Consider the following 22,137-nt stretch of genomic DNA (forward strand, 5'->3'; position numbering starts at 1 on the left):
GTTCATTCTTTGCCATTTGTAAAGGTAGCTTTCATCCAGTGAAGTGAGTCAGATATTAGGTCAGGAACTGGATGCAGTAATGTAGGAGTATTTTACAGGCTGCTTTCCTAATGGATGCGCAGTTTCAAGGGTACTTTTTCATGTCGACTTTTCCTTTGAAATATTTGTGCTCTAATGAACCAGAACACCCAGTCCAGCCTCTCAGACTGCTGCTGTGAAAAAGGTAACACTGCCCATGGTAAGGATGATTGTTGATGATGCATTTGTTGTTTGTGGCTGTGGTGCAAGAATTGCTCCTTTGGGGGGTACAAAGAGAAGGAACCACAGGTTACCTGGCAGGTAATGTGGAGTGAAAGGAGGAGTGGAGTCACAGATGTGTCATTGCCCAGCAGAGCCAGAGTGCCCTTGACAGTGTTCCTGCCTCTCAGTCAAGTCACAGCTTGATTTGCTGTGGAAACCTGATGGGGTAAGGCAGAACAACACTGACACCACCACTAAGCAGCAGAGATGTCACTTCCCTGAGCACGGATCTGTAAAATGTCATTCTAATGTTCTTAATGAATAACACCTGGTTTAGCACTTTGGGACTTTGTAATGCTACAACACAAAAAAAGGGGGAAAATATTCCCAAAGTTGTTTTTTAAATATATTCAGACATAAAAGCATCTAAAATGCCTTTTATTTCACTAACCTTCCTTGAGTCCTCAGAGGACATGAGTTGTTTAATTCTGCCTGTGTAGAGGTTTCCTGCAACCTCCCTCTATGCTTTGGCTGTTGCAGGTACACCTTCAAATGTGGCTGTGCTGCTGCCTGGGACAGGAGAGCAGCTGCCAGCTCTTGTCATTAAAATGTGCACTTCAGTGTGGGTTTGTAACATTTAAGAATATAAATCCCATATACCCTGACAGTCTTCTCCAAGCCCTGCTCTCTGTGCACTCTGCTCGCTCAGGAGCTGCTCTGTGTGATGCCTGAGCATATTCCTCAAGGCTCTTCAGCTGTGGTTTCTTATTCCTTTGTCTAGTTGCATTGCCAGGTCTTGCTACACTGTGTGATCTTTAAAAAAAAAAAGACTTTTATAAATATAGAAATACTACCTATTACTGATCGAATACATCCCTCAGGTACTTGAATGTTGCATTTAGCTGCATTTGCCTCCCTCCTGAAAAGCCCTCTGGGGTGGGGACAGTGTGGTTTGGCAGTGCTGTGCCCTCTGGCACTGTTGCCTGTGAGCCCCTTTGACTCTGTTTGCTGCTGTGTTTTTCTTTGACTCACAAGCAGCTCCAGCAATGAAAGAGATTTGGGGGAGAGAATTCTTGTGAGATGGAAGATGGTTAGGAGGAGTAATGACCGCATTTTGTGGACCAAATTCATGCTTAGGCTGCATTTCTAACTTGTGGAAATGGAACACTTTAAATTTACAGACAGCAGTGAATTTCTGGCTGATGACTGCAGTATAATTGCTGGTGGAAGCCTTATAGGTTGGCATCCTGATTCTGCTGCTGTGCTGTGGAGGAGGATCCTGGGAATTCTCGGAGATGTGAACAACATACAGTCACCTAAAATCCATGCAAAAGTTTTTGGCTATCTTTATGAGCTGTGGTATAAACTTGCAAAGGTATGTGATACTTAGAGCTAATGATAATGACATGTTTCTTTTGTTGTGGAAATGATTATTAAATGGGATTCAGTGTTAGCACCTGGAGCATAAGCATGGCATGGGAGGCCTCTGATGTAAAGGAAACTTTGTCTTGTTTGATTTCCAGCAGCTAACTCCAACAGAGAATCCTGTCCAATGACAAGAGAATTTAGATGGGGTGAGGAAACAGTAGCAAAGAAAAAAAAAATACAGACATTGGTATTTGTGTGAAAGCCCACAGTGTGACTCAAACCGGTAACATTTGCTTTGGCCAGAGAGCAGCGGCATAGAACAGGCTTTCCTGGTGGCTTTGGCTGAATTGAGAACTCTGTATAGTCCTGGGTGTAGTGCCTGAATGTAAATAAAGTAAAATTAAAACATAATCATGCGAAAAAAAGGGCATTAAAACAGATACTGGTTTTATTAACACTCTTCTTTAAAAACAATTAGATCCGGGACAACCTCGCTATCAGTGTGGACAATCAGTCGACTCCCTCTCCTCCCGTCCTGATCCCACCTCTCAGGATATTTGCATCATGGCTATTCAAGGTCAGTTCTGAAAGTTTCACACAGGAGTATTTTCTTCTATATCAGAGCTGAATGGGTATATATTTAGTTGCCTTGTTTTTAACTTTCACAATCACTGCTGGCCAAGACAGCAAGTGCCCCGAAAATGCTCATTGGAGCTGAATATAAGTTAACGTGCGCTTTGTGGGAGAGCTGCTGGAGACGCATTGCATGGGCTGGCTGGAGGGGAAAGCAAGGAGTGCTGCATAATCCGTTGTTGTTGCAGGCAGCCACACTGCCCAGCGAGTACAAGGAGGGGAAGCTGCAGGCGTTCCGGCTGCTCTGCACCATGATGAGCCGGCGCCAGGACCTGCTGCCCAACTCTGACTTCCTGGTACACTTCTACTTTGTCCTGCGCCTGGGGCTGACCAGCGAGGATCAGGTACGAGCTGTGCTTCCTGTGCCAGTGCTGCCCTCTGCTATGGTAGCAGGAGGTGCTGCCAAAACCTGCTGCTGTAGCTGTGGGCAAAGAAGTTATTCTGGGTCCTCTTGTCCTGGGCTGGCCTCAGGAATGAAGTGTTCGTTGTGAGGTGAGGAAAAGACTTAGTTGGGCTGTTAGATGATGGTTGTCTCACAGAAACAGCTCAGTGCTCATGGGAACTCTTAAGAAATATTCTGTGGACAAAATAAAAATTATTTCCAGGTTTTTATAGCTGTAGGAACGAGAGCAAGGGCTGCAGCTCTGCTGGGGGTGGTAGCAAAGGGCACAGGGACCCCTCAGGAAATTCTGGGAGTTGCTGATGGTGCCTTTAGGAAACCAGACAGATTTGATTGTTTCTGAAATGGACTAGGGAAAAAAGGAATGGTTACCAGACTCTTGCCCCTTGATTTCCCTCCTGAAAAGTTAGAGCATTTGGAAAACACTCCTTTTAAATAGATAAGAATAGAGAGGCAGGGGTTTTCTCCTGGAAAATCTACAAGTCCTGCTGCAGCTGCCTATCTCTCCAGGGCTCCCCGGGTATTTTGCAGCCCCACACTGTCCATCCCTCGGTGGTTACCCTGGATATTTTGCAGACTGCTGCTGCTCTTTGTTCTTGCTCCCCACTCTGGTGGCTCTGTTTGCCTCTTGGTGGCACACTTGACCACAGGTTGGCTGGTGTGTGCGTGTCCTTCCCGCCACAGTTGCCTTAGCTGTGGAACTGGATGAGGTGTTAACTGGCAGTACCTTGGAGCAGGTGTTGATAGGAAGCAGGATCCTTATTCCTGCTCCTGTATTTCCAGGGCAATTGGCTCCAAGGTGCTTGCTGGGTGCTCAGAGAGCAAGAGCCTTTTTATCAGAGAGGGTGTGGAATCACAGAGCACAGGATCACTGGAACAGGGATCCTAGCATGCTTTCCAAGATTTCAGAAACAAAATAAACTTGGGAGTGGCCTCTTTAGCACAGATTGGGTTTGTCTGCTAAGCACAGGCATAAATTTCTCCCTTGTAAGGATTGTTCACAGAAGGAAGGGTAGGAGGTGTCTCGTGGAGGAATTTTCCTTCTGTATGGATCACTAGTGCAACTTTTAGCATTTCTGTGGAAAAGCCACAGAAAGACAGCCTAGCTCTAGAAAATCACCTTGGCTACTTCAGAAGAGCTTTTTAGATGGTTACATAATTAAAAGTATTTCAGTCAGGAACCTCCTTGACCTGAATGGTTTTCAGTATGTTGGCTTGCTTGGCAAATGTTTTTTTGAACTGTATTTCTCTTTTCACTTCTCACTCACTTAAGAATGTGTGAATAGGAAATTGCTGCTGCATTATGTAGCTTTTGGTGCTGGTAGAAAAACAAAATAATCCGATTTTGAATACTCAATAAATGAGTACAGTGTCATTCCCAGCAAGTGCAGCCTAGCTTTGCAGCCCAGTCTTGGGGGTGCATAAAAGAGTAGTGTGAGGGTGTATCTTATTGGGAGCTCCCACAGTGCTCCAAGCCCAAGATGTAGCAATTAGCTCAGCAGAGGAGACAGCAGGGTAGTGAGCTGCAGCTAATTTGTCCATGTGGAAGCATCTAACAGCAAACATCTCTGGAGAGGCAAACAATTCTCTGCAAGGATTGCATCACCTTTCCAGGTGGGAGAAGCGCTGACACCAGTGGCCGCAGGGAGTGAGCCTCAGTCAGGGAGCATGGAGGGACCTGGGGTCAGGAGCCGAGTGACCATCTATGGAGTGCCTCTTTCCTGCAGTGCTCCAACCTGTGGCACTGCTCTGCTGCTGGGCCACTCTGGGCTTTCTTCCTGTTTTTTTTCTGAGTGGCACTCATTGAGGCTCACAGCCTTCCCTCGCTGTGAAAGAAAGGAAGCACGAAGAAAAGGGAGCTGGCATGTTCACTACCACACTGGGAGTTAGGGAGGGTACTTCACCTGTGGTTAGGGGGTTGGAAATCAGGAAGTGTTTCTGGGGGTGGTTTGTAGGGATGCTGTGGGATAGCCTGCTGCAGTTTGGGTGGGCATAGCTGCCTTCTGCTGCCAGGTGAGCCTAATAGTTGGAAAACTGTTCCAGCAACTGCTGCAGGATGTGTCTTTTGGTTTGGGTAATAAATGCAACTTTTTTAATCAACCCAATCTCTGACACTGCAATGCACAGATTTTACAAATACCTGAACCATGAAAAGAAATGTATTTTATTATTGCTGTTTTATTACTGCTGCTGGCTGCTTACTGTAACAGTACTTTTTGCTTCCTTCACCTGAAAAAGTTGATAAGCGTCTCCTTGCTCCACAGCTTCCCCCTTTTTGCTGAATAACAAAAGTACCAAAACACAATCCCAAAAAGCTACAAACACGTGTCAGAAAATCTACTGTTGGCATAATTGTGATTCTTCAACTCGAGTCTTTCTGGCTGTTAAATAATTCTTTGAGGTTGCTGGTGGTTGTCTCCTAAGAATTCTGTGGAGTTTTGTGTCGCTGTTTCTTATTTCTATCTAACTTTCTGCTCATAGTCTGAGAGGAGAAGGCAATGCAGGTGTGATGCTTACCTAGAAGGGACACTGTAAAAAGAGGCAGGTTTTCAATCCTTTTTCAGATTTCAACCTTCCACTGCTCAGTGTTGTTTTTTAGCCACTCACATTATTAAAAGGGTGAGCATCAGTTACTGTGTCTGGTGCCACCTGCCACCAATACTGAGGTGTCACCTGGCACTCAGAGATTACCTGCAAAGTGAGCAAGGAGGTCACTTGTACTCCTGACTTTGGGGGTGAGTTTAACAACTAAATTTAATTAAAGTACAGTCATACTTTCTTGCCAGAGGACCTCTGGAGTAGGATACCTAGGTTTTTAGAGAACATAATCAAAGGTTGAGACTTCAGAGGTTCTCTGTGGAAAGGACAATGGACAGCCAAGGAAGGAGACTCTGCTGGTGGCTTTTTCAGTTCAGTGATATGAAGAGCAGAACAAACTTTAAATACAGAATAAACGGAAAATTGCCGTAGTCCAGCTGAGCTGGCAGATGTCCTGGGTGATTAAATGTCAGCACAAGCAGCAGGCCTGCCTGTGGAGCACGGCCTAGCTGCAGCCAGGGCACTCAGCAGCTTTGTTTTAGCTCAGTTCCTTTTAGCAGTGGAAGGATGCTGTGCATGAGAAGCTCTGTCAGTAGAGTGCTCAGCTACCAGTCCCCGTTGTCCATAAGCCTCTTAATTTGTTCCAAAGGCACTGTCGTTTATGATGGAAAGGAAGCTGCAGCAGCTCTAAGCATCTGTAGAAACATCCACTGAAGCTCTCTGGGTGGGAAATGGCTAATTTGTAATAGGAAACATTTTTCAGCAGAGCTGCCCAGAGGAGTCATTAATTACCTGTTTGTATTAGCATTGGTCTGACATTTAAAAAAACCCCAGCATTTGTGGGCTTTTGTATCTTTCTGTCCTGTTGTCACTCAGCAGCCAGGAGCAGCATGCAGCAGCAGCAGCCATGTACAATAAATGAGTGGCTTTGTTTTTGTCCCCTGGGAATGGGTGTTTCTTGCCTGGATTTCTGCCTGATGGTGTTGCACACGAGGGCACTTGGTTGTACAGAAACTATCGTGCCATTTAGTTTCTTTCCCAGACTGCCATTTAAAAGGAAAAAACCTTAATGTAGTCTGTGAAGGCTTAGATTCCCCTATTTTAGCTTCTCAAGACTTCTTTCCAATGGCTGCCACAATTTTCTCCTGCTTTTAATCCACCCCTTCTCTCATTTTCTGTAGAAAATTTGCCTGTGTGCTCCCATTATGTGCTTTGAGTGCTTTGAAAAAGTGTTAACAGACAGCACGTTTCCAGTAGGGACAAACAAAAGTCCAAATGCCAGGGTCTCACAGGAACTCTCACATCCCCCTCTGCTCGCCCAGAGCAGGCTAAGTGGGAAGTGCTGGAGAAAAGAACTAGAAGATTGACTGGAAGCAAGGAGGAGTCAGGTCCTGCCAACTGCAGGAACTGTGCATTTGGGAATGATTTTGGTACTTTTCTTTTCCATTTATTTTGCTTCAGTTCATTTGCCCTTCCTAACCTGCATCCATCCCACCCAAATTCTGGTTTTGCGGTCAGTGTTCTGTCTGTCAGAGCTTGGAGTGGTGCTGCCATGGGCACTTGGGAGAGATGTGTGTGGGGACACAAGGCCACCTCCACCCTCCACATTCCTGGCAGTGCCGTGGGGACACAAATCCACCTCCACATTCCAGGTGGTGCCGTGGCGACACAAAGCCACCTCTACATTCCAGGCAGAGCTATGGGGCCTTGGCACCCACACCCTTGTCCCTCTATCCACTGCGTGCTCTGGGAATGCTCTGTTTGTGCACAAACCAAAATATTTATTCCAGTCCTTTATCCCAGTGCTCTCCCCACTTGTGAAAGTATCAGACATGCTCCAAAACAGAAGAAATTTAGAAAACTCCCTCTATTGTAGGGACTTGGGCTATAAAATGTAACTGTTTTGGGGCTGGGCTCCTTGAAATGGAGCTTTCTGATAAATTAATCCTGGGTCTCCTGAGGTTGTCAAAATACTTCGTAAATTTGTGTTGAAACCTAATTTTTGACAAGTTAATTCTTACCTAAAATGTCATGGTAGGTAGGAAAACTTGCTATAAGTAAATGGAAGCATTTGTTCCTTTAAAGTAGAAAAGGAAAAGGGAAGTCTTAAGTCTTCTGTAAATTAATAATCTTTACCATGCCATGGATCTCAGCTGCCAGTGAGGAACAGATTGAACTTTCAGTGAAAAATCCGTGTTGTTCCTGTCAAGGGACAATTGGAAACATGAGGAAGGCAGCTGGCAGGCTATTCGATTACACCTGTAATCTGCAAAACTTGAACAACAATTAGGTGAAGAATATTTTTGCAATTGCCCTTTCAGTGAGCTTGCATAAATTTATTTCTCTTACTCAGTGGATGCTTGCGACCTTATAATTTGAATTACTCGATTAACCTATACTGAAATATGATGCTGTTTATAGGGTTAATGCATTTGAGAAGGACATGCATGTGATTTCCCCCTCCTCTCCCCTCTTCCCCAGTTTTAACACCACAAAGCATCATTCTGAATTGAAATAGTCCATAATAGTCCTTGTTTTCACTTTTCTTTAACAACATGAACACTAAATTATAGCTGTGCAATTATGTAAACAATGGAAATGCTTCTAGAATGAATACTTCCTTTTAAATTTTCATTTTGTGTAATTGCTGAAAGGTTTGGAACTATAATAAACCAAAATTATTTTACACATTCATTGTTCTAAAGGTCAGTTAAGAAAGAAGTAAAGCAACAACACTGTGCAGAATGAGTAAACCAATTTCCATGGCCATCACCATATGTTTTTCTTATGGCTTGTGTTTTCCAGTTGCTGTGTACATAGCATTCAATTAAAGTGATTCATTGACCAGGCTGGGAGCTGCTGCCCAGAGTTTACGTTTGCAGGGAGGGAAGGAAGCCCGGCTCTGTTTGAATTACCTGATTTTGCTGTATCGCTGATAGCACAGATGTCCTGACTCCCTCACCTTCTTACAAGTCTCTCTCTGCTGATAAGCTCCCCGAGTCCCTGGTTTGCTGCCCCAAATCCTGTCTTGTTGTGAGCAGAGTGCTTTGCTGACTGGGAAAGGGGACAAACTTGGCAGGCTACCTTGAGCACTCTCCTGGGGTGTTGTTGGCCTTGTCTGAGCAGAGCAGTGGTGCCACGGGCAGGGGACAGTCTGCCTGGCCCAAGTTGAAGTGCAGTGGTCCAAAGAGCGCAGGGTGATGTGCTCAGTGCCCAGGGTGAGCCCAGCTGAGCAGGTTTGTGTTGGGCCCTCCCTCGGGACATGGTTTCTGGGTGTGTGCCACTGCAGCCAGCAGCCAGTACTGGGAATTCAAAGGGAAGCTGAGGACTGCTTCAAGAGCTTTTCAAAGGGAATTTTTGAAAGGTTTCTCGCTATGGAAAATGCTCTATTTTTAACAGGACTACATCTCATAACCTGTGAGTAGATCCCTGCAGCCTTTTGGACCATATGTGCTGTCACAGCATTCGTGTATGACAGGAAACTGTTTTGTGGTTCTTCCTTGCCCCCTGCTTATGGGTAGTGTTCTGTGCAGGGAGTGTGGCTGGGATCCGTGCCCTGGTGTGTGACAGATGGGAGTGCTTGGCTGAGGACAGGAGTTAATGCAGTTGTTTGGAGCAGCTCCCTGTGCCACCGCCTCCCTGGCCAGGCTAACCTGGGCTCTTTTATTGTGGCACATGTCAGCAGCAGCCTGCTTCCATCTGCTGCCCTGCTCAGGGGCCATCCCAGCCCTACCTGGCCCTGCTGTACAGGTGCGCTGTGTTGGATTGGCACAGAGCGTTAATCAGCCCTTAATTATAACAAGGTAGGTCCTTTGTTCTATGCTGACCGAGAGTTTGGCACCCGCTTTATGAGCAGCTGCATCCATCTGCTGTGCTTCTCAATGTTTGCATTGACCCATATTGACTCAAAATGTATAACAGGAAGTGATGAAAACAAGTTAAACATTAACTTGAGTGGCATTTTAGCTTATTCAGGAAAGTGAAAGCATTATCTGCTACTATGTTGAAGACTAATACTGTTTATTTGAATATATGGCAGTTATTTCGTAGGATACTGGTGTTGCAGACACTTGGTGGAGCACTAAGTAGGGGCTGTGTAGGTGTTTAGCAGGGCTTTGAGAAAATAGTGGCAATGTTAAAGCATCTCTTCATGTATAGAAAATTGGGTTTGTCAGCTTTAGCTTCTGCTGTGGAGATTGAGCACATGAACACATTCTCAGGGGGTCTCTAATTCAGGCTGTCCTTGACACATCATGAAACCAGTAAAGATGGATGTGGAAAAGGGTTTTCCTTTGCAACTTTTCAAAATTTTATTGAATGGAAAATAATTACCTAGTCAGTATAGAAATAGCTTGAGGTAACTAGTCAGCAAATACAGTGTTGCAGGTAAGGGTTAGATACATTTTATGCCTAATTTTAAACCTGCTGAAAGCTTGCAGGGAAGAAATCTTAACTCATACATAGGATCTTTGCTCTAGTTTGGAGAGACTGTGAAGACTTGAAATGTGAAATGATTAAAGATGAAATGCTTTATATACTCTCCACCACCAGGTGATGGCAAGCAAAGCTGGGGCTGCTGTCTGTTCCTTCAGGGCACAGGGAGCAGGCCTGGAGGCAGCTCATGTTCTTGTGGCATAGAATTCTGAGAGATTTGAGGAAGTCACTCCTCTGGACTGCTGCAGTGCTTCATCTTAAATCCATTACATGTTTGGATGCTTGAATCCAACGTCTTGTTTAACAGAATGATTGTGCTTAGGCTCAAAGAGACATGAATGGTGGTGTGGGCTTTGAACAGGAATTTAGGGGTACAAATGTTACCAAAATACCAAATGCACTTTGGGTACTACACGCCCCTGAAGTGAGAGGAGGTGATTACGTGGAGGTCAGTTTGCACACAGAGCTCTGGGAATTTGCACCTCGATCAGTGTGGGACTAGGGAACCTCAAAGTTAAATCTTCTCTAACTCTCCCTTTTGCTTTCAGCCTTCCTGGCTTTTCTCACGAGTACCTTCTCTTGCAGGACATCCTGAACATCGTTATAAAGCACTGCCCACCTTGGTTCTTCTTCCTGGGGCTGCCAGGCTTCACAATGCTGATTGGGGACTTCCTAGGGGCGGCAGCACGTGTGCTGAGCGTGGACGTGCCGGAGGTGAGTGCGGCTGGCTTGGCACAGCCTGCTGACTGGGCTCTCAGGGTGGACCAGCTGGGGCAGGAAATCCTGGGATAAGGCAACACTCTGGTGCTGCAGAGGTGTTTGATTCAAAGGCTGAGGTGTGAGAAAAGCATGTCCTAGGTGACTCTCTGTGTACCCGCAGAGCCCTGTGAGTGCCACCGCAGCAAGCAAACATTGAGAGTGGGGAACTCTCTGGGTGATGCAGCATCTCTGGCTAAATGTCAGCACTAACAGAAATGTGACTCTAAATGATTCAATTATTGAAGGATAAGTAAAAGAGCAAATCAGCAAGGGGTTGCCAAAATAAAGGTAAAGGTCTGGCAGTCCTGGGAGAAACAGGAAAGCTCTGTTGCATGTGAAACACCAGCTCAGGAGACCTTTCTGTCTGTTCTGGCTCAGGGCTTTTGCTGCTGCTCTTGACATTTGTGTGGCTGAGCAGGTGGCCCTGCGCAGGCCCACAGCCCTCTCCTGTTTCAGCAGAGCTGGAATGGTGAGCCAGCCACACTTCTTCCATGGCCCTCAAAGAGCTTGGTCAGCTTCACTGTTGATCCAAAGCTTAAATGCTAATAAGAAATGGATGCTCAATTTTCCGTGGAAAAAATGCAAACTAAAACATCCCCTTCCATTTCTCCTGCATGCATGAAACTGGTCGTGCATTGCATTTTCAACAGCACACAGTAGTTAACATGTTTATAGCTCGTCATGCTTTTGATGGCTTTATTGGAGTCGGGATCTCTCTGCACATTGGAATCACCTATGCAGCGAGTGTGAGTGGGTTCTTGCACCCACTCTCTGTGCCACAGGATCACCTCATAGCAGTGCTGGATTAATGCTTCACCCCCTCACTCAGCTGTTCTTCAAGAGGGGTTCTGTACTTTCTGTTGGCATCAGATGGCTGATTGTCAGATTGGGTAATGAGGGGAAGTATTAAAGATATAGAATGTGCTCAGAAGTGGGGCCTGGTGCCAGTGGAGGGGCAGCTTAGCCTCACCAGAACAGAGCAGCACAGCAGAGAAAGCACGGGCAGGAAGGTGTATGTTAGGTACTGCTTACATCCAACTCTTGCTAGAATTGCAGAAGAAAAGGTCCTGGAATGTGTTCCCTGGGACAGCTGAATGCTGCATTGTGAATCCAGCAGGCTGAGTACGGCAGTGCACACTGGTCTTGGAGCTGGAGGCATCTCCACGTGTGAAGGGTTTTCAGTGACTATATTAGTGCATATTTTTTTAGTGACTATTTCTGCCTACTTGCCATTTGCCAGGCTCCCCGCTCCGAAGCTCACACCATCCTTGGTGCTCTTGTGTGCTTCCCAAACACCTTCCAAGGAATCCCACAACTGGGACCCATCTCAGAAGCCAGCGAGGGCATCACAGGAACTGCAGATATGAAGGTAAAGCTGCATTTATTGTAAATCCTCAGGTAACCTAACCTGGTTTCACTATGCAGTGACTTTCTTCCTGCCCATGTGGTTGAGCTCACACAAGCCTTTGTTGCTGTTGATAAACTTGAGGCACTGCAGTGATCTATTGCTCAAAATTAGGGATGACTGGGGAAAAATCCCTGAGTTCTCACGTGGCCGGAGCAGGCAGAACCAGAGAGGGCGCAGAAATCCCTTCGCGTGCTTGGCTCCTGTTCTTGCTTCTTCATCAGGCCTTGGAGAGTCACTGGAGGGGTCTTACTTCTAAAATTAAGACGGTTTTGGCTTTTCTGTACTAAACAATACACTAAATTTCTCATAACATGTTTTGGTTAGAACCTAAACACTACAGTTTGTATGGAGTGACCACCACTTGTTGTTTATAACTGCCCCTTGACACTGTAAATGAATTGATTTCCTCTTGCTGCCTGTACATGACTTGTTAGCTGATTTGATTTGTCCTCAAGGGCCTGTATATTTGAGTTGTAATTGGTGTTTCTCCCTTGACATAATACAGTTGGCATGAGGTAAAGATGTGTTAGTAACAGACAGAGAATTAAAGCGACTTCACCTGTAACTATGTCAGAATTAAATTCCTTTAAAGTAGGTGTATGAAAAAAATGCTTATTCTAATTTATTTTGTTATTTTAGTATTGCCTCATAAGTATTTTATTGAAGAATGCTACAGAGGAGCCAAGTGAAGCTGCAAGGTAAAATACCAAGTAAAAGAAATGGGGAAACACAGAATTGGTTAGGTTTGAAAAGACCTTTAACATTATCAAGTCTAACCATTTATGATTTGGAAAGGTCTTTCTTGCTGCTTATTTTCTGCTGCTGCCTTGTGGTTTGTTCCTGTGAAATTGAGTCTTACTCTGCACCATGAAGGTGCTGTCGTGTTGGAGGGGAAAGAGAGATCTCATCTTCGTGCATATTTGCCTTTTTTTAATCCCCTAAATATTCCTCTAAATCGCCTGACCAGCTCCCTTTTTCTTTTCACAAAGATGCATAGCCATCTGTGGCCTTGGCGTGTGGATCTGTGAGGAGCTCACTCAGAGCACAAGCCACCCTCACGTGAAGAAAGCCATCAATGTCATAGGTGTGACACTGAAGGTATTGCTGTGGCGGGCTCTGATCGATGTGCTTTGGGAAAAAAAGGCATTTTCACTTGGCAAATAGTCACTGATGATCTGAGGCACAGGCTGCTGCTGTAGTGTCCTGTGCAAGCATGCAGAATATTTGCAAAAATAGCCTGTGTGCCTATAGAGTCCTTCCGCAGCAAACTCCCATAAGAGATCATATAGACGACGTCAAACCTGCTGGTTTCTAACGCTGACAACGTGATATCACAACACTAAGGTGTTTTTTTTTTTACTGTTTGCAAAGATGCAAAGTAATGAAATGTAGAAAAACAGAATGCAGTGTATTGTATCTGGATGTTTTATGTGACTTTAATCACCTTTTTCCTTCCAGTTTTCCAACAAGCTGGTAGCCCAGGTAGCCTGTGATGTCCTTCAGCTGCTGGTGACTTACTGGCAGAAGCTTCAGGAGTACGAATCCTCCCTGTGCCGCAAAATTACTGAAGTAAGTCAGGTTCTTTAAAATGTTTGTATGAAAATCGTATGCAAAGTTGTCTTAATCCCTTCCTTGGGCTGCTGTGATTTTGTGAACTTCTGCTTTTTTTATTGTTAGGGATGTACTTGCCACACTCCCTGGACCAGTGTAGGTCCCTCATTTGTAGTGACTTGTTTGCAAAATGCTCAGTAAAATGTTTTCTTTCACTTGGAGATTGACTGGCACGGGCAGTTGGATGCTCCTAGGAGAACTTAAACTGTTCCATGCCCTGTGCAGCAAAGGTCTGTCTCTGCAGAGGAAGAAGCTGAGTGCCTTTCTGACACTTGATTTGTTTGGCTGCAGATCCTGGTGGCCACCATCGCGTTTCTCCTGCCCAGTGCCGAATACTCCTCTGTAGAAGCAGATAAGAAGGTGTGTCACTGAAAAGAGCTGTCTCCATTCTTTGTGCTGTTTGAGGGGGGTTTTAAATGAGGTTGCTCTGAACCAGAGTTGAATTTTAACCTTTTTAACTCATACCCTAAAGTGTGGGTGAATTTAATGGAATGTACCTAAACACAGTGCTCCGTGTTCTTGTTCAGTTCATAGTTTCACTGCTGCTTTGCTTGCTGGACTGGTGCATGGCACTGCCCATGAAAATGCTGCTGGAGCCTGTGTCTGCTGGTGCTGTAGAGGATCAACATGCATCCAGAGCTCCTTTGCTGGATTATATTTACAGAGTGAGTATGGGGAAGGAAGGTGATTTACTCTGCCTGGCTGTTTAAAGATGCCTTTCACACACCCTGAAGGCACAGAAGCAGCTTTGCCAAGCAGTAGCAAATAATGTCATCCAGGTGAGAAGTTACAAATGCAATATGTTTAGCAGATAAGATTAGAGATGTAGAACAGATAGAGGATGATGAAGACAAAGGTAAAATGCTTAAAACAATGAGCTGGGGAAAATAATCTTTGCAGAAATATTTGGATTATTTGAAGTGGGCTGTTAAAATGCAAAACAAGCCCTGAAGTGAGCTGTAAAAGAACAGAATCAGTGCAGATGGAGACTGTTAATCTAAAAATGCTGAATTTGGACATGGATGAGTTGTGTACTGTGTCAGAACTGGAGGCCCTGCTTGCTGTGTGTGTTGGGGACTGTCCCAGGTTGGTCACTGGTTCTTTGTCCCTGCAGGTCCTGCACTGCTGTGTCAATGGCTCTAGCACCTACATGCAGCAAAGCCACTATGTGCTGAGCCTGTCCGACCTCTCCTCCTCTGACTACGACCCCTTCCTGCCACTGGGGAATGTCAGGAGCTCCTTGGAGCCAGCCCAGTGCCCCTCCTCCACCGATCTGGGCAACCTGCTCACCGTGGCTGAAGGTAAGGCATGCCCACAGTGTGGGCTGGGCCAGCATGTGTGAGCAGCAGTTGGAAATAATGTTCCAGGTTCCATCTCTGCCTTGGAAACAAGCTTCTCCTTACTGCACGTAGCAACTGTTCCTTCAAAATTAGGCACGGCTCTCTATAGATGAATTCCAGTTGCTTTTGTGATAGGATGTTTGCATTACTTCCTTAAAACAAATTTATGTTTAGAAGAGGTAAAGGGAAAGAGAAACACTGTAAACCAAAGAGAAATAGTTTTACAGTGAATATGAAAAACCCTAGAAATTAGGAGGTTTTGGCTATAAGAAGAGTAGCATTCCCATGGAAGAAGTGGAGGCACAGCAGTAGCTCAAGAGCCCAGTCACTTTATAAAATAAATGTGATGCATGTGCCTGTGCTGAGGGGACCATAGGAGCATCCAGGAAGTCTTTCCCTGCCTCACACAAGACTTTCCCACCTGCCAGGGATGGAGGAGCATTGCTTTGCAGTGACATCTCTAGTTTGTCTTGGCTTTTCTGCTGTGTCACCCTCCTGCTCTGATGGCTGTGGGGATGTGGCGAAGTAAAATAAAACTGTGGGACAGGTAGCATTTCTTGAAAAGCTGTTGGAAATCTGTCCTTGCACAGGAAGGATCAGCAGGTCACATAGGGCAAGCTGCTTGCAACGTGGCAGAAATCTGCAGGTGCTCCTTCTGTATTGCCTCTTGCTGCTCTTACTGATCCATTGTGTTTTCCTTGATGGTTTCAGAGAAGAGGAGGAGGAATTTGGAACTGATCCCTCTCACTGCACGGATGGTCATGACTCACCTGGTGAATCACCTGAGCCACTACCCGCTCAGTGGGGGCCCTGCCATTCTCCACAGCCTCCTGAGTGAGAACCACGACAATTCTTACGTGGAGTCCTCCGAGCTGTGCTCGGAAGTGTTCCGCAGCCCCAACCTGCAGCTGTTCGTGTTCAATGACAGCACTCTTATCTCTTACCTCCAAATTCCTGCCGAGAAGAAGGCGGATGCCAACCCAGCAGCGGTGCCCTCAGACGTGCGGGTGATCGTCAGGGATATCTCAGGGAAGTACTCCTGGGATGGTCGGATCCTGTATGGGCCTCTGGAGGGCTGCCTGCCGCTCTACAGCGTGGCCAGTGCCTTCACCACCTCCAACAACCTGCAGCAGCACATCTTTTCCCAGAGTGATGTCTCCCAGGCGGAGGAGGGAGAGGATGCCCTGGACCAGTTGCTGGAGAGGATTGGGAGCAGCAGCCCTGAGTGCCTCCTACACCCGCAGCGCAAGCTGAATGAGCCAGCGCCGCCGCCCTGTGGGATGAGCGCTGAGCAGGAGCGCGCCATCATTGAGGCCCTGCTGCGGCAGAGTACCCAGGAGAGGGAGTTCATGCTAAAATGCAGCTTGGACTGCAGCATGAGGGTGGCCCACCAGGAGCCACCACCTCCTGCCAAACCCCAAGCCTCCTTTTATTTCTGTAGGCTGCTGCTGAACGACTTGGGAATGAACTCCTGGGATAGAAGGTAGGAAGAGAGAATCCAGAACATGCTTAGGGTGCTCTTCTCACTTTTTACCCTCAAATGCAGACACACTTAAGAAAGTGGGGACTGTATAGCTGCGGGTAAGAGCGGAGTTTTGAACTTCAGTGATTATTTGAAATAGACATCGATTCTAATCCTAAGAAATCATATCATGTTAATTCTCTTTGCTATTTGGATGATAAAATACTGTGTCTGCACTGTGTTACATTTGCCTTCAAACCTTTTTTATTTCTTTTTAGGAAAAGCTTTCATCTACTGAAGAAAAATTCAAAGTTGCTGCGAGAACTGAAAAATCTGGATTCCCGTCAATGGTAGGTGGTGTGTCCTGAACACACCATTGATAAGGTTCATGTTTCCCGAGGACGAATGAGTCACTAGTAGCAAATCTTCATTCCTGTTGAATCCAAATATTAGTGTAAAAATTGCACTGTTTGTTTCTCCAGAGTTCTGTAGCCTGAATGGAGAAGCCACCTGTGCTGGCACATTCTCTGTGTACAGAGAATTCCAAATCGGTGGCAAATAATAAGACAGAGTTTTTTTCAAGTTTGCTTTAGCTGAGAGGGGAGGGATCAAATTGATTGTGACCTGGGTTCAGCTGACAGTATTTTCTACAGGGTGATCCGTGTGTCAGGAGCAGTATTTTGAGAGGTGATTCACCTAAAAGTGCTTCCCAGACAGGAATTCGCAGAATGGAGTTCTGAATGTTACATTTTGTTTTTCATTACTTGACATAGAGCTGTTTGAAAAAATCTGCATAATTTCTGAGAGTTCTGAATTTCTTTTATCCCAACAATTTCCACATCAAATGCGCTTTGCGTGTTTTCAGAGAAGCCAGCTGTCCCTGTCCGTGTCCGCCTTGTAAATCTCTGCCCAGGGTCTGAAAGTCAATAATATTTCTTCTGCCCTATATGTCATCACCCTGTAATTAAAATTCTGTTGGTCAAATTATGCTCCCATTAACACCTGTGCCACCTCAATGTCTGTGCAGTGCTGCACAGATCTGAGTCATTAACCCCGTAATTGGAATTTGGTCACCAGTTCTGTGACTGATGCACAGGAGAACCAGGCTTGACTCTGCTCTCGGAACTGGGGTATCTCTGCAGTGAGATTTTTGGTGACAAAAAAATGGGGGGAAATCTGAAAGTGAGTGATGTATTTGTGTGCATCAGAAAAATGATTGAGCTGAAGCTTATTTTACTTTGATCTCTTTTTCCATCCCATGGCAGTCGTGAGACTCACAAGATTGCTGTGTTCTACATCGCCGAGGGACAGGAAGACAAGTTTTCCATCCTGGCCAATGCTAGGGGAAGCCAGGCCTATGAAGATTTTGTGGCTGGGCTGGGCTGGGAGGTAAGAGTCATAATTTAGACAAGCTACCTGGTTGCTGGTGGCACTGGGCAGTTTTTAATTCACACCTACAAAAAAAAAAAATTGCTGCGTACCAATGCTTGGCTGCTTTTAGCTCTTGCCATGATCAGAGCATACACTCAGCACAGGCGTTCTTTTTGACACGTGTGGGTTTAATTTGCTTTGTTCAAAAAGATGTGTTGTAATCTAAATACCATGAACATTTTGGTGTTTGGGAAATCCAGAGTAGCTGCATGTCACATTTAAGGATCCACAGGGACATGAAGAATCTCCAGGCTGGTGCTGTTGGGAAAACAAACAAGCCTTTGGACTCAGGCTTGACTTCAGAGAGGTGTTTCTTCTGAGTAAACTTCTGGAATAATTTCTTCTAAGGTTTTTTTCTTGTTGTACAAATCTTTAGTTTGTTCTGTAGTTTTTCTGGTTCTTTTTCTCTCTGCCTTTTGTGATGTTCCTGGCAGTGGGAGCACTGAGCCCCACAGAGCCCTTAGCCGCCAGCACAATGTATGGCAGAATGCTGTTGTTTCCTTGCTGCTGTTTGCTGGAGGAAGGTAAAATAGCTGGATAGATAATGACTCAGGACCTAGTTCAGAGAGATTTACTTTTAGTAAACATTAAATACAGGCATGGGAGAGACAAATCTAATTGAAAGATCACAGAGCTGTAGGGGAAGATGACTTTTTCTCTGGGATGGACATGGAAACCTAGGGTGGTGATTTCATTCATCTTGATACAGAGGCAAATCCTGATGATGCATCAGTGTTTTCAGATGGCTGCTGTTTGTGCCTTTGGCTCTCTCAGGTCAACCTGTCCACACATGGCGGGTTCATGGGTGGCCTGCAGCGCAATGGCAGCACGGGGCAGACCGCGCCCTACTATGCCACCTCCACTGTGGAGATCATCTTCCATGTGTCCACCAGGATGCCCTCTGACTCGGACGACTCACTGACAAAAAAGGTAAAGGCTTTCCAGTGTGTTTCACACTACTGCAGTCACCAAGTGCTCCCTTGAAAGTCTGAACTGAAAGCAGCCTTTGCTTACTGTCCCTGGCAGGCTGTCCCTGCAGTGGCACGTGGTGCTCTGCAGCTGGGTTAGCTGAATTAAATGGCATCTAAATTCTGGGTTCTGAAACACAATTAACATTTCCATGGTAGCCTCAAATACAACTGTGAATAATAATATTAACAATAATTTCATTTGTACATTGTCTGCCTGCCAAAACTGTTGTAGGTTGGTAGAACAAAGCAACCAAATGCAGCATCATAAAACCTTCCAGACAGCTCATCCTGTGTGGAACAGCAAAGCGAAAAGGGGCTGACAGGCTCAGGAACCCAAACAGCCAGCTCAGAGTTCAAGCCATTAACCTGTTAGGCACAACTCTGACAAGCAGCCTCTGCTTCAGACAGCCAGAACCCAGCCCAAAATTCTGTTGGTATCGGTACTTAACTGTTTCTTTCCTAACAAGGATTGATTTCAGATTATGTTGTTTGCCAGCTGCTGGTTAGACTCAAAGAAGATTTTTGGGGCATACCGAATCTCTACCTTTTTAATTAGGATTGGCAACTTGTCCTGCAGAGGTTGTTAGCATGCATCTGTAATGCTGCAGCAGGCATCCAGTGCACCATAGGATACTGCTCTGCTCTGAGCATTGTCTGTAACTCTGTCACTGAGTGACTGTGTTTGGTGTCCAGTTGGTTTCAGAGTGACGTGTGCTTTTCTTTGAAATATAAAGGTGGAATCTCTGATTACTGAAAAATTGCTCTGGTTCTGAAAAATTGCCCAGTGTTTCGTACTAAAGTCAATCTTGTCTTTTTTATTGTGGTAGCTGTCATTAAAAAAAAAAAAGTCATCAAAGTGATATGTTTCTCTTTCTGTATCTAACTTACTACCTTCATGGATACCAGGCTACAGAAAAAAGTACTGTGTGCTTCAGGATGGAGCAGTGGTCTTTAGCACAGGGCTGTAGAGTCTCTGTGTCCAATTTTTATTGTTCCTCACCAGTATTTGTCCAGCTGCTAGACCATAACTCCAGTGATGAATGATTTACAGTTTCCCTAGGCAACATATTCCACACCCTATGCTCCACTTCTTGTACTATGAAAAAAATCTCTGGTAGTGCCTACTTCTCTTCAATTTAAGCCCATTGATTCTTATTCTGTTTCATATGGATATGAAGGGCAGATTATTTTGTAGCACACTTATGCATGTCTGAGAACTGCTGCCATGTCTTTCCCAGACTTATTTTTTTCCTACACAAACTGTGGCCATTTATTTAGTCTAACCTTCCCTTGTAAGTCCTGGGTTTTGTGGAAGCCTGGCAAAGATGCTGGGATATGGTCTGGCTGTTGAGTAATTCATCACCTGGGAGAGGACAGCACAATGTGGCAGAGCTACCACAAGGGGAAAAATGGAATTTAGCTGCAAACAGTCCACTTATTCTCCTAATTCTCATCTATGTTAGGGGTCTTCACAGACACTGAGGGTCTGGTTATTCTATTTGTCTTCCCTGTGTTTGATCTAAGAGAATTCCTTCTCTGTGAGAAACAGAAACCAAAAGGATTTAGCAGCTGTCAGTCTCCAAGTTTTATAGTGCCAGGAAACCAGGCCAGCTCCAGCACATGATGTCCACAGACAATAACAGCAAATGAATTGCTCTGCTTTTCAAAAAACCTGAGATCTGCTCTAGGAATAGAACCCTGCCAGGATAAAACTCGGAATTCCAGTGAAGGACAAATCTCTGAGCAAGCTCATGGACTGGAGGAGCTGCAAGCAGTGGACCAAGTTACTTCCAGAGGGCTTTTTAGTGTGTACTCGTCCATGGTTCCACACACAACAATTTCATTCAGTTTGTCACAGCTCTGTTGTTAGCAAACATGCAATTCTGTGCAGATCAGCGTGGATTGTTGACAGATTTTACAGAACTACAGCTCTGAGTGGAGAAAAAGTGCATTTCAGAAGCACTGCACTTTCTGGAAGGTAGACAACTCTCTGGGCTTAGGTCCTTACCTCACATTGTTGGGGCAGAATGTCCAGGTTAAAAAGATTGTTTCTTGATTATTACTTCTTGCCACCAATGGTTTTGTGTTATGGGAGTGTGGGAGAGAAAGATGGAAGCCCATAGCATTCATTCAGTTCCTGCTCCTGCAACTGAACTGTACCTGGTGTTACAGGACAGTGGTGCTAGGAGGAGAAAACTTCATCAGGATGCAATGGGGGTCATGGCTTCTTTTTTCTTGCCCTCCCTCTGGGATCTAAGGTTCTCCCTAATCTCTGAAATCTTTGTGATTGCTTGGGATTTCTTCTCTGCTTATTTTGCCTCAGACCAAGAGAAACTTCATCCCTGTCAGCATGCAACCAGATGAAGAGAAGGACTGTCCACCTGCTGGCCTGGGCAGCCACAGCAAGGCCATAAATTCTGGGGCTGGGGAATTCATCAGATGCAGTAATTTTACTTAAATATGTTGCTGTAGTTCTTTATTTTTACTGAACGCAAGGATAAATTAAATTCTAGTATGAATTCCCCAGAATAAGTGCGTTTCCACTGGGGATGAACTTGACCCCTTGTTTTTGTGCAGTAGAGCTGTCATTTACGGTCTGCATTTTTTATTTGAGGTATATGCTGACATTTTATTGCTAATCCAGGAGGAGATAAAGAAAAAAAAAAGGAAAAAGAAGAAAGAAAAACCCCTCTCCAAATAAATCTTGGCCGTGACAAACTTTTTCCAGTGGAGTAAACAAAATTCAGCTGATCTCTTTTGCTTCTGTAGAGTTCAGCATCATTGGTTCCAAACTTTATCTGCCTGTCTTGTGGCAAAGAGTGAAAAATCAATCCCAGGAATGGCATCCTACCATCCCTGTCTTTTTCTGCTCAAATTGTGCTTAATGGTTTAAAGATGTGCTGCCAATTTTCTCAGTGATTTATTCCATCTTCTCCATTGTCAGAGCAGAACTTTTTCAATTCAGAAATCTGGTTGCAACCCCATACTGAACTCTTGCTCCTTTGCTGCAGAAATTTGTTAGCTGAGGCTAGATTAGATTTTTAGCAGATAATCTGACTGCTGTAGGGGTTTGCAGAGTGGGGATAGAGCTGTGCTATTGGATTTGTCCAATTCATTTGACTCCAGGACTATAATTGCACTTATGTCTTACAAGGCTTTTATTGCCTCAGGCTGGCGAGCAGCAGAAAAACAAATTGGCAGTGATACAGTGAGAGTGAAAGGGAATGAAAGGCACACATTATCAGTCTCCAGGCAGCCCTGCTCTGGCAGGAAGTTTCTTGGTTAATTTACAAATAAAACTTAGATTTTTAGGATGGGTGCACAGTCAACCAGACAATGGGGATGTCAGGCCCCACTGTTACTTAGCAAAAGTAGCAGCCATGCCTTCCCAAAAGCAGGAATTCTTCAGTCAAACAGACGACTCCTCTCTGGAGCCAGCTGGCTGTTTAATGCAATTAGCAGAGAAAGGAGGTCATGCTGGAGGTGTGCACCGTGACCAGTGTCAGCGCTGCCTGCTGGCCCAGGCACCCGCAGAGCTCAGG

At 45.2% G+C, this 22,137-nt stretch overlaps 1 protein-coding gene across 6 annotated transcripts in view; it reads left to right on the forward strand.

Moving 5' to 3' along the window:
• RALGAPA2 (Ral GTPase activating protein catalytic subunit alpha 2) overlaps window positions 1-22,137 on the forward strand; it is a 94,824-nt gene that overhangs the window by 27,998 nt on the left and 44,689 nt on the right. For all 6 annotated transcript variants that reach the window (XR_010719902.1, XM_066178006.1, XM_066178005.1 and 3 more), the window contains 15 exons: window positions 1,422-1,615; window positions 2,087-2,185; window positions 2,430-2,585; window positions 10,199-10,327; window positions 11,613-11,741; window positions 12,420-12,478; window positions 12,770-12,878; window positions 13,239-13,349; window positions 13,683-13,751; window positions 13,919-14,056; window positions 14,506-14,692; window positions 15,443-16,214; window positions 16,472-16,543; window positions 17,459-17,582; window positions 18,399-18,554. Coding sequence is in view for 5 of the 6 variants with exons in the window: in XM_066178006.1 (XP_066034103.1) it covers window positions 1,422-1,615; window positions 2,087-2,185; window positions 2,430-2,585; window positions 10,199-10,327; window positions 11,613-11,741; window positions 12,420-12,478; window positions 12,770-12,878; window positions 13,239-13,349; window positions 13,683-13,751; window positions 13,919-14,056; window positions 14,506-14,692; window positions 15,443-16,214; window positions 16,472-16,543; window positions 17,459-17,582; window positions 18,399-18,554 (2,504 nt within the window). In the remaining variant the exon portion in view is untranslated. The remainder of the gene's footprint in view (window positions 1-1,421; window positions 1,616-2,086; window positions 2,186-2,429; window positions 2,586-10,198; window positions 10,328-11,612; window positions 11,742-12,419; window positions 12,479-12,769; window positions 12,879-13,238; window positions 13,350-13,682; window positions 13,752-13,918; window positions 14,057-14,505; window positions 14,693-15,442; window positions 16,215-16,471; window positions 16,544-17,458; window positions 17,583-18,398; window positions 18,555-22,137) is intronic.

This window comes from Chamaea fasciata, unplaced genomic scaffold (assembly GCF_029207755.1).
Source record: "Chamaea fasciata isolate MVZ Bird 193981 ecotype frontalis unplaced genomic scaffold, bChaFas1.0.hap1 SCAF_3, whole genome shotgun sequence".
Classification (NCBI taxonomy): Eukaryota; Metazoa; Chordata; class Aves; order Passeriformes; family Sylviidae; genus Chamaea; species Chamaea fasciata.